The following is a 12,154-nucleotide window of genomic DNA, read 5'->3' on the forward strand; positions in this document are numbered from 1 at the left end:
AGGTCAAGACTGACAATTTATTACAAATGCATTAAGAACTTGATGTTGTGTTAACACAAGTCTGACCAAATTGTAGCTATCTGGCAGCTGGAAAGACACCAAGAGGGCAGTAATATTTAGAGTACTATTTCAGCACTAGTGAAATATTTTTCCTTACTTTAAAAATAAGAGCAAATAAGATAAAAGCCACCCTACAGCCTCCCAGGCAAACATGGTACATTTATGGGTTTTAGTGATATTTTTGCTGGATTGCAAGCTTCAATTGAATATTTGATCCTTTGTTTCCAGTTCTGCTTGTATTTAAATTGAAGCAGTGATAAAATAAATATTTTCATTCAGAATAGCAGTTAGTTCCTTGTTACCAAGAGCATCCAGATGAACTTGTCCTTGAGACAATTGTATTCTATGAATAGTGTACAATATAATTGCATTGATGATGGATATTAGAGTGGCATGTTAAGGTTAATTTCATAAATTTTTTCCTTCTCAATATTTGTTGTTCTTTTTTTACTGCTTTGCTATAAATATTTGTAATTCTGTAGTTTACTGTCATGATTTTCTGACATGAATAAATGTGACTTTTTGTTACTGCTTTTTTATGATGTATATGAATTACATGCTAAAAAAATAAGGCAAATCTCATTGGAATGAGTATTGATTAATTTGTGATTAAATATTGATGGGCATTTTTTGCCCCTCTTGTGACAACCTAAAAGATTGAATAACTTGGACCTACTTGGTGTGGTTCATGTTCTTGCAAGACTCTCACATGAAGATGTGAAGTGTTGCCTGTTTGACTCAAAATCTAAATTGTTACATTTAGAGTTTTCAATGTTTTTAATATGTATATCTCTTACCTGTATAAATAAATTACATATAATGAAGTCTAAATCATTATATAACTTTGCTTTAAGAAGTATAGCAGCATGGTCTTCTGAGAAGTGTTTTATTCAGAACATTAAAACTGATTTGTTTTGCTCTCTTACAGATTTCCAGCACAAAATAACAGTGCAGGCATCCCCCAATCTGGATAAGAGGAGGAGTTTAAACAGTAACAGCTCTAGTCCATCAAGTAGCCCCACAATAATTCCTCGTCTTCGAGCTATACAATGTAAGTCTCCACTAATTTGATCAACAGAGAGTGTTCCATATACATACTGAAATGCTGGAGTAGTATCAGATTCCTGGCAGATTTCTGTCTGATTTCCACATCCCTTGATTGGTTCTAACAGTTGCAACTTCTTTGAAAGGAGGGATAATCTTGCTAAAACGCTAAATAATTTTCAGTAATTCAAAATGATTGTGAATGCTTTAAATTGTATCTTTACTTAATTACTTTGGCAATCAATTTGTAAAGTGGGATAAAACAATGACAAATCAAAAATTATGACAAAAGGCAAAGCATTACATTTAGAACCCAAGTAAGATGGAAAACAAAAGATTCAGAGAGTAAGGGAGTCTTGTAAGATGGAAAGATCAAAGAATGAGCCAATAACCCAACTTTCTTATGTCAAAAAGAGAATCAAGCTTTAAACAGGTATAATCCAGAAGAAATCTTGCTTTAGGTTTTCTGAAGATAGGAAAAAGACACAAAAAAAATTGTGGGTACATTTGTAGGTCTACATTATTGTGTATACTGATAACAGAAAGTAAGGTATGTTCATGCTCACATAGTGGAGGTACCAGAAATGTCATCATGTTTTTACAGGGAAGCATATTTGGGAATGACATATACACAGATAAAACAGTTCCTACAGGATTCACTGATTGGATTTGTACTGTCTGATCTATTGTGCAATGTAGATTGTCTAAATATCCATATTCAGAGGAATGCCTTAAGCTTCTCTCTCTATGAAATCAGTGGAACCTGTTCCAGCTGATTGCTTATGGATGTTGGCTATCTTCTTTGGCAAGCACGGTCACCTGTGAGGGAGATTACTTCAGAATCTGCTTTGAGGAGAAGGGGAAATCAGAATGCATGAGGATTTTTTCCATATGTTCTGTAGCTACTCTGTAAAGATTGATTGAATTTTAGACCAGCTTGGCACTTTGTTTTAAGTTTGGATAGAAATCAGATCTCTCATCTGCTTTGCAACACCTCTGCCTTACGACATCCCTTAATGTCTAAAGGGGAGCAGTGATGTCTTCTCTGGCACTTCAGTATTTGTTTGAGCTGCAGTGGATACAGTTGGCAACGCTGTGGATAAAGGAGAGAGATGGACAAACCCTGTCTTGCTTTTTATAATGAAAATCTGAGATGGAGGGAAAATCAACTGGAGTCTTTTTCTGATATTAGCTGACAGAGTGTTGTCAATAGTTTCCTGTGCTCAAAATGTGAAGAGTTTTTCTGGTTGTTGGTTGGCTGGCTTTGGTTTTTGCCAAAAGGTAAAGAAAGCTTATATAAAATTATGACATTTTACTAAGAAAAGCCTATCTCATTTTATCTTTGATTCTTCTTGCTCTGTGAGGACATGCTTGGAAATGAAGCAAATGTCAGGTATTGGCATGGTTCTGAAAACCTGAGTTTTCTGTGTTTGTTTTCTTAATTGCATAGCCTTGTGTAAGCTATTGCAGTGCCACTCCTTGCATGTGTGCTAAGTACCACTGAGGGTTTTTTTTTCTTTTTTATTTGAGCAGGCATTTGTATTCATAGGGCTTGAACACGCAGGACAACATAAAGGCTCTCATTCAAAAGAAGTACCTGTATGCTTCTGGGTTTGGATCCTTAGGTTTTTATCTAAAAGCTTATCAGATATCTCAGGAGGATCTAGCTGAAAAAATTTAGCTTCCACACCCATCTGCACCTGTGCAAAATAAATTCCCTTTCCCACAATCATGTTTTATCTTGATTTAACTTCAAAGTGTCTTTGTTTCAAGATGACTTGCTCAAATACAGGTGATTTGAACAGGCATATGTAAGAACTGGTTACTTGACTGCTGTGCTTTGTCTTGAGCAAGTCTAGCTTTCAAATCTAAACATTGGGTTAAAAGAAGAATCCAGTTAATTTCTTATTAAAACAAATTCTGGTGATTTTGAAAGGAATTTTGGAGGGAGAAGGAAAACCACTAAGGTACATATTCCAAAGGAACGTGGTTGAAAATGAGAATGTAAGGTAGGCAAGTGTAGTGCCACTCTACAGTGTGAGCTTTGCTGGCAAGGTGCATGGTGAGGAAGGAGCAGAATCTGTACAGTGAAGTAACAGCAGAACCATGGGCATGTAAATGCCCCCTCATTTATCATGCTGTTGTAACTGGCCATGTTGTTTTTCTGCTAGGTCTCTCCATCATATCTGTTAGCATGCCATCATGATTCCAAGCTAATGCTTCAGTTAGTCAGGGGCACGTGAAAATCTACCCTCGCAGGTGGGGAGCTAGAAAGGGGAGCCTTTAAACCCTACCATGAAAACCCATCATTGGAAGATGCTTAATGCCTTTATAGATCCAGGCTTTATGACCCAAAGATAAAAATATGAGGGAAACAGTTCTGTTGCTGAAATCAATTTCACTAAGATCTCTACTACATTCTCTTAATTTTTCCTCAGTGATTCCAAAAACAGATACACACACAGCTAATGGCCGAAGAAACAGTGTATATGTGTACCAGCAAGATGTAGATATCACAAGTGAATATGAACTTCCCTGTGGGGTTATGAAAAAAGGCAAGATTTTGTTGTTTTCCAAGGTGCTGGTTATGTTTAATTTATCAGCTGAGACAGTGACAGACTAAGCATTTAATGGAGGTTAGACACTTTAAAGTATAATTTGTTTTGGTGTAGGGAGAAAGAAAATGTTAATCATAGTCACAACTGGAATATTTGTTTCTTTTGATACCAGTTGTCCACAGAATATATTTTATTCATTGAACTTAAGTGCTCAGTCTAATTCACTTGTCTGAATTACCTAAATATAAGGTTCTCAGTTAAGGGAAGCATGGAAAATGTGATTGCTTTGCTGCTTTATCTTTGATCTGGGTCTCTCATAAGCTCATATGTTACTTTTCTTTCTTGCTTGCTCCTCTTTTTGGATCAGTGAAGTTTGTGTGGTGCTTTTAGTAACAAAAAAAAAATCACATTTTTTTTTCTACTTCTGTGTTACTGTGTCAAAATGGTTTTGCAGTGCAGAAGATACCTTGTTCTGTCAAAATATTTTGGGTTTAGAGATAGTATTTATGTGTGTGGGTTTTCTGTTTTTAAATCCAATCTCCAGTAACTTCAGATGAAAGCAACAGAACTTGGGGAAGGAGCACAACATATCACCAAGAAGAGTTTGAAGATGTGAAGAGAAATTTTAAAAAGAAAGGTTGTACATGGGGACCAAGTTCAGTTCAAACAAAGGATCGTGCAGATTGTAAGGACAAGTATGTCTACTACATTTTGGTATTTTGATAATACTAAAGCCTTCTTGGAGGCATAGGTAGTGAGTGGAAAAAAGTTCTGCTGTGTCTAGTTACAGCAAGAATTCTTGCCTTTTATATAATTCAGAAATTACACTACTGATGAGTAGCTCCCCCACATAACTTCGAGAATAAAGCACCTACTTATGTTAAAGTTTTATTGATTCTTGTCTATTACCCTTTATCTCTGTTTTTTTGAGATTTTGAACATACTGGGATGCTGAGCTACCAGTGCATACCAGACATTCATGGCCCGTCTTTTTTGCCCTTCCTCACATTATTTTGAGGAATTGCAAGCATGGCCCCCACTGGGTACTTCCAGCATGATTAAGTAAGACTGACTGATTTGGCATATGTGAGGCACAGTTCACACCAGCAAAATCCTTTGTGCTGACAAGCAGAGGGTGAAAAGGTTATGAAAATCAGCTGGACAGCTTTACTAACAGATTATGTTTTACAATGGCTCAAAACCAGAGATAATAAGAATACTTTTCTTTATTTCTCTAGTATAGTGCCATTATTTATAGTGCCATTCTTTATTTTTCTTGGTAGGGATATCCAGTCAGTTACCTGTGTCAGGAGTTGGTTCCAGATGGTCAGTTGGAACTGGCTTTATATTATTTTTGTTTGTTTAAAAGTTACTATAGTTTATTAAACTTCCAATATTCACATCATTTCTTTGAGACAATGAAACTATTGTTTCACACAGGTTTTCACAAACCCCTGTTGTTCAATAGGTAACAAAGTCCCATTTTTCATTTGCTTTCTTTTTAGAAATGAATTTTTTATCATTGAAAGAATGCCTGACATTAGGACTTGTTTACATTTATAATCATATGATTCAGTGCTACTCCATCTTCTTTTACCATTGGAAAGGTTTTCCAGTTATGTACTGCAGGTTTATAATTTGAATAGAAAGTAATTTTCTCCCAAAGTTTATGTGAGCATGGTATCTGTAATCTCAAAGTGACTATTGTTATTGCAGAGTAAGACCCCTTTCAGATGGCAGCAACCCTTGGTCAACTGTTTTAATGAAAAATCAGAAGGGTGTGCCCTTAGCTTCACTATTTGTGGACCAAGGTAAGAGCTGTTTTTGAAAAAGTGAAAGTAGCCATATAATACTATTAAGATCACATTCAATGTTATAAATTGTATTGTTTGAATTCCTTAAAGGATTATGCAGAATATTACAGGAAAAATCATGCTGCCAACCATTTTCCTCTGCAAAGAAACCCTGTATTTACATCAATAGCAACTAAGAAATACACATAGTCTGTGAACAGAACCATACAGAGATTTTTTCCATGTTTTTGAGTTGCAGGCTACTCTGTATATGAGGTCTGCAGTCACCACTTTTTTGTTTCTTTTAAAAAGAACCTAAATCAGTAATTGTCTTGACATTTAAATAATCATTGATGACATTGTTGTTGCAAAAATGCATCATTTTTTAAAAACCTATAAGCCCTGATATATTCCCACATATTAGTTCCCTGGTTTTTTAAATGAGACCTGTTACCTAAATTTTCAAGACAGAAATGTAGATTTTAAATCTTAAAGTGTTTTAAACAACATGATGCTACTTACAGGTAAAATCACAAGGAAAAATATACTTGATCCCTTTAGGATCAGGAGCATAATAGCTGCATGTTGCTTTTTATGACCATTGCTATAATGGGCCATGATGAAAAATATTCATAATAATTTTAACGTTTGCACACCCTTTTTCTATACTATGGATTCTCTTATCTGAGAAAATTAAGTTACCAGTATCAGCAAAAAAGCCTGTGATATAACTTGGTGTCCATACCAGTAGCTGGATTCATGCCATCTGCAAGAGGAAATAGTAAGCTGCTTGGACACTGCTGGAAAAAGGCACTTTAGTCTTCATGTATAGTGGTAGGGGTATAAATCAAGGCTTCACAAATACTAATTTTATAGATTTATTAGGTTACCACTGTAACCCTGCACACAAAGTTATCATACTTCAATTTCAAATACTTTTGTGTTTATTCTCTAGCATTCAGTTGTTTATAGTAGAATAACACATGCGAGTCAAATGACACCTCCTTTTTATATGTCATTAGGTGTAAGATGTCAAATTTACTTTTTACTCCAGACCACCATGACCTAATGAATTAATTGGAAAAATTTCTAATAACTGACTGGATTTTGGAACTCAGCTGAGTTGAAAGAACTGTAAAGAATATGTTCCAGATCTTATCTGCCAGTTTGTGTATAGTAAATTACTTCTCTGTAATCCATACACCCAAATATTTTCTGTGTTGTTTAAAAAGCATTATCAAAGTGTTGCAAACACCAAGAGGTATAGGCGTAGGATGTGTTTCTGAAACTCAAAAGGTGAGTCTGAGCTTCTGACAACATCTAAATGGATTGTAGAGTATCCTTCAAGGTTAATATTGTGCATTTTAAAGGAAATAATGATGTACATATGTAGGCACGCAATAGCTAAACAGTTGAATTGCTGTCTTAAAGAATACTGTGGTGTTTTCCAGGTTCCTGTACTGATAAGAAACTTACCCCTGAAGGTTTGGACAGTAAAAGACCAAAGCCAATTAAGTTGCCCAATCAGGCCTATATTAATCTACCTCTTTGGAAAGATGATCAGGGAGAGAACACAGTAGAACACGAGAGCTTTGAAGAAGGAACCTCAGCTAGTTCTACCAACAGTACTCCTCAAATGACACCTACCAACAGTCTGAGCAGGACACTGCACAAAAAGAAGACTGATTCAGTGCTGTATGGGTGCGCTGTCCTCCTTGCATCTGTTGCTCTGGGCTTAGATATCAGAGAGCTGAACAAATCACAAGGTCCAGATGAACTCTTGCCTAAAGATGAGAGGAAGAAGCGTGATGGAATATTTCAGCGTGCTTCAAAATTCCGCAGGAGTGCCAGCCCTACACGACTGCAGTACAAGAAAGAGGAAACAAGTGTTCCATCCCTAAATCCAGCCTCAGATACTGTGAATCTTCTCTCTATGCCCTCCATTTCTACGAAATGCCTGCTTCAGCCTGATAGTGAAGATGCTTTTGTAAGCACTGTGCTTGGTGATTGTGGTCAATGTAGTTCCATGGACAGCTTTTCATCCCAAACTTCTGAAAGTAAGAGAGAACAAAGGATACAGCTGGCTCCTAACATAGTTTCAACACAATTGAAAAATCAGCCTTTTAGTCTTGGTCTGAAACAAGAGTCTCAAATTGTGCCAAAAGATTCCTCCACAAAGTTAAGTATGTTTGGTCACAGACGAACCTTATCAGATGGGAGCCATTTTCAGACCACAGGTAGGTAATTAAGAACTTTCAAGAATCTTTAAGTTGAGATGATGATAAAAATTTAAGCATAAAATAATATCTTTAAATCTGGTTTACATTGAAATGGATCAGCTTATGATCAATGAGTTTTTGAAAGGAAGTTTTACATTTCAATACTGATATTCTGGAGTAGCTTAAATGTTATTCTTCATGATAATATATCAATAAATGAAGAATATCAATATTGAAGAATATCAATAAATGAATAAAAGAATATTGATAAATTATATTCTTCATGATATTCTGTGCATGTGTATTTTTTTTCAGAATAACTGGAGAAGTTCATGAGACTTTATTCCAGTATGAATATTCATCCAGTTATTGGGGATTTAGTGCTTTTTGTCTACATCTCTTTTGTAGCAATAAAAAATAAATTTGATTGCCGGTTGCAGTGAGTCTAGATGCAAACACATTACTTGAGCGCCACTTGTCTAGTCTTAGGAGATTCTCTACAAAGTACAAACCTCACTAGCGGAAGAAAAGCCACTAGTGTTTATGGCAACCCAGTTTTACAAATGGCAAGGAATTCAAGAAGTCACGTTGTTTAAATGTGCATTTCTTTGTTTGGGCTTTCTTTCCCCTAGCTAATGGAGTTGCTTCAACCAATGATGTCTCCAGACTCCCTATCCTGTCAGTTCCTGGAACTCTGCCCTCCCCATCTTTTCAACAAAGAAGCAATCACTGTGGTGTTTCAAATGAAAAGCAAAGTGCTGTCAATACTATCTCAAGGCCTAGACCTTCTTCTCTAAGAAGTAAAATCGATGCATGGCAGATTATTCCACGTATTATTAAACCAAACTCTAAAGACTCTGAATGTTCAGAGGGCAATGTACATCCAGATGTTAACTTCTTGCCAAATACTGAGGAAAGAACTAACTGCCACATGCCCTCATTACTTGATATTGATGTGGAAGGTCAAAACAGAGACTGCACTGTGCCTTTATGCAGAATGAAGAGCAAAACTTGTCGACCATCGATATATGAACTGGAGAGAGAGTTTCTGTCCTGAGTGCCTTTCATTTTAAAAATGTTTTCTTCATAAAGGGGAACAAATGAAATGAAAAATTAAGTCCTTGTCTAACACTTTGTGCTGCTGTTTTCTGATGTACTGTGACAAATAGTACCAAAATTATTAAAATGGGCAGCTAATTAAGTGTAGTAGGTGCCTTTTTCAAATGTTGTTAGGAATCCAAGCTAGTAACTCTAAAAGCACAATGCTGCAAAATCATGTTTTAGGTGAACTTCATAAGTATATTTTCAATGATTAAAATAAAATGCCCATCTCCCTCTGCCATGTCACGGAAGTTTTCTTTAGGTTTGAGAGGTTTTGCTAGAAATTTAACTTTCACACATTAAAAGAACGAATGACGCACAGAGCAAAGTTGTGTTCTGTCAAGAAGAGTTTCACCTAAGAAGTGGTGGTCTGCAGCTTGCCTCTGTGGTTTGTAGGTACAGGGAGAGGGACAAGGGGTTTGAGGTGCAGGTATAGGAGGTTCTGTTCACTCCTCATTAAGGAAGTGGTTGCTTGCAGGCATTTGATACTGAAATTGGTTAAGAACCAGGAGCTGAATTTGGAGTTTTTACCCTTGGTTTTTGTGAGAACTTTCTTAGTTTCTCCAGAAAGTTACACTGCTTGTATAAACATTTCAGTTTCAGCCACCATATCGATTTGAGAGGGTAAACTTCAGTATTGCTATTGGAGTAAAGATATTTGACATACTTTGTAATGTGAACAACATTCCTTGTAGGTAAGGATACACTGGAACGTAAATATTTGTACTCTTAACCTTTTGAAGACTACAGTGTTTGCACTGAAAGCAATATTCTTGAGTTTGAATTTTTTGTTTGTGGTGAAGGGGTTTGCCCCCCTTGTTGTTTTTTAAACTGCTGCACCTTGTATTGAAGAAAGTTGGTGGGTTTTAAAGATAATTGGTTTTAAGTGAGCCAATGGTGCATTTTATTGCACTTAATTTTAAAACTGCTATATTTTAATATGAAATTTTTCAGTATAATCTCTGTAGCTTTTCTTCCTAAGGTACTACTGAGTGCCTGCTTACTGGAATCAAAGGACAGAAACAGATGTGCTTGACTGGTTTTCAGTGATAGAAAGTTTCCAGAAAATTGCCAGTAGTTAATTGTGGGGGGAGGAACATTTAGCTTTGATAACACTTGTAGTTTAATTTTTTACAGTATCACTAAGTGAATGATTAAATAAAACCAAATATACGGTATACTTTCTCTGAGGAAAGCATTTTTTAGAATTAAAGGAACATCCCTCATTTTCCAGTATTCGAAGTCTTAATTTTGCAGCTCATTTGACATTTAAATAGTTTTCATAAATAAAATTAGATAATGTTAGACTAAGTACACAGTGTTCCCATCTGAATGCTGTTTGTTAAGATTTGTGTTTAAATCTTTTCTTCTCCTTTACTCTGGGTTCTGGGAGTTTAGATAGAAGACACAGTTGCTTAAAGTTTCAAATCCAAGGGATTAAAAAAGAAAGTTTCTGTTCTAAGACTGTATGCACTGCAGTGTCCACCTTGAAGATGACATACAATTATACAAACAAAATCATGAAGGCATTATCACATGGAGCAGAACCCAGAAAATGTAATCTCCCACCTCTCAAAATGAAAACAGAAAATAATTTCCTTAAAGTGTTAGTTTACCAGAAGTAATAAAGACAGAACCACTAGTTGTCTTTTAATCTAAATGTTTGCAAAGCAGATTGTTACTGCATTTTCTTCAAACCTGTTTCTGTCACAGTATTCCTAGTTTTCTGTCAACATGATTCAAGTCACATACTGTTCTGTCTTCTGTTTCAACTCTAATTTCATCAGAACACCTTAATAGATTGTCTGTTCCAGTTTTAATACAAAATGTTTTTGTAAAATAAATTCAATAATCAAATATTAACTATAGATTAACAGCACGTTTACCTTCAAGGCTTAATTAGAATTTTTGAGCATTATGTATATTTCAACTCTTTCTTGATCAATTATTCCTGTGTGTAATACTGAGAGAAAAGGAGCTGATTGTATTACATGTTTCTGAAGAAAGTATCTCTATTTGGCTTTCTACAGGAAAATCTCAGGTGCTGAAGTATTTTGACTTGTAAACTTCTGTTAAGTTCTGTATTTTTAAGGTTTATATAATTTCAAGTGTTGAATTTTGCACCCTGTGTTTTTTAATCAATAGTATCAGCATAAAGAGCTCTTTGACCTATATTGTTTTCATTTATTATTGACTCATCTCTCTTGTAATTAAACAGATTTTTATTCCTGTTCAATGAACAATTTCCCGTAAGATTGGGACATATGATATGGCCAGCCCAGTGCATTCTAAGTAATTTAGGAGTTTGTATTCCATCTCTTATTCTTAGACAGTTTAGGCAAGCCATCTCAAATATTTCTCTGATGCAATGCAGTTTTTTTAAGCTATAGTCTGTAGTGCTTTATAATTGTCTTTATAGTTTAAAATTATAGGCCAGTCTTCAGTGTAATTAAAAAGAAAAAACAATTCTTTCAATCGTGGTTTCAGTCTGTAATTCACGTGTCACTAGAGAAATTTTCTGTAAAGGTACAGAAATCTGATATGCATTAAGTGACCTGTCTTGGTTAAAAGGATATTTATTTCAATGTAGGTTGATAGCCTGACCAAATAATAATTTATGTTGATTGTTTTAGCATAAAACTGAAGGTGCTTACACTACAAAGATTGAGATAAACACTTGATATACTGTTTTACAAAACCTGATGATTTAAATGTTTTTATTTAAAAAATAAATGTTTTGTAGCTACTGTATTGCAAAGTGACCTGAATTTTGTTGAAAAATACCTTTTAATGTTTTCTTAACATGTACAGACTTCTCTGGTGAGTAACCAGGAGCTATAGACTATGGCCAGCCTGTTCTTGGAAGATTGTAAGGTAATTGTTACTCTTAAGAATAAGAGTCCAGTACAGTAACATGAGCATTCCTGTAATATCTTGCACTTGATGTGGGCAGAAACATTTAGCATAAGTTTGTATTTTCCTTTGATGTGACCATAATATTCTTTTGATGCTTTTTACAATGTTGGCTGAGTGTCTTAGAGGAGATCAAGTAGTGGATATAAATAAACTCAGCATCAAGAATACAGGTAAGTAATAACATCCTTCTGTTGTGGGGTTTTTGTTGGGAGGGTCCATTAGTTCTTTGGGGGGTTTGGTACTTTGAGGTTTTTTGTTAGGTTTGTGGCGAAGGGGGGGTTTCAGGCAAATGAAGCCAGTATTTTCCTTATAATATTTTAAGATCTTTTCTGAACTTCACTCTTCCTTGATCATGTCATGGATGCATTAGGCCATTTTTCAGTCAGGAAAAGGAAGTATCTATTTGCACAGTGACATCAGGCAAGATACAGCGAAATTCAAATAGAAATATGTTGAATTGTAT

The 12,154-nt window shown here is 35.3% G+C and overlaps 1 protein-coding gene across 1 annotated transcript in view; it reads left to right on the forward strand.

Moving 5' to 3' along the window:
* MAP3K21 (mitogen-activated protein kinase kinase kinase 21) overlaps positions 1-11,522 on the forward strand; it is a 40,203-nt gene extending 28,681 nt beyond the window's left edge. Inside the window, exons 6-10 of the mRNA XM_059467661.1 lie at positions 989-1,111; positions 4,207-4,357; positions 5,379-5,473; positions 6,907-7,692; positions 8,307-11,522. Of these exons, the coding sequence (XP_059323644.1) occupies positions 989-1,111; positions 4,207-4,357; positions 5,379-5,473; positions 6,907-7,692; positions 8,307-8,731 (1,580 nt within the window). The 3' untranslated portion in view covers positions 8,732-11,522. The remainder of the gene's footprint in view (positions 1-988; positions 1,112-4,206; positions 4,358-5,378; positions 5,474-6,906; positions 7,693-8,306) is intronic.
* Positions 11,523-12,154: the final 632 nt, after the last annotated feature.

The sequence above is a fragment of the Ammospiza nelsoni genome, chromosome 3 (assembly GCF_027579445.1).
Source record: "Ammospiza nelsoni isolate bAmmNel1 chromosome 3, bAmmNel1.pri, whole genome shotgun sequence".
Classification (NCBI taxonomy): Eukaryota; Metazoa; Chordata; class Aves; order Passeriformes; family Passerellidae; genus Ammospiza; species Ammospiza nelsoni.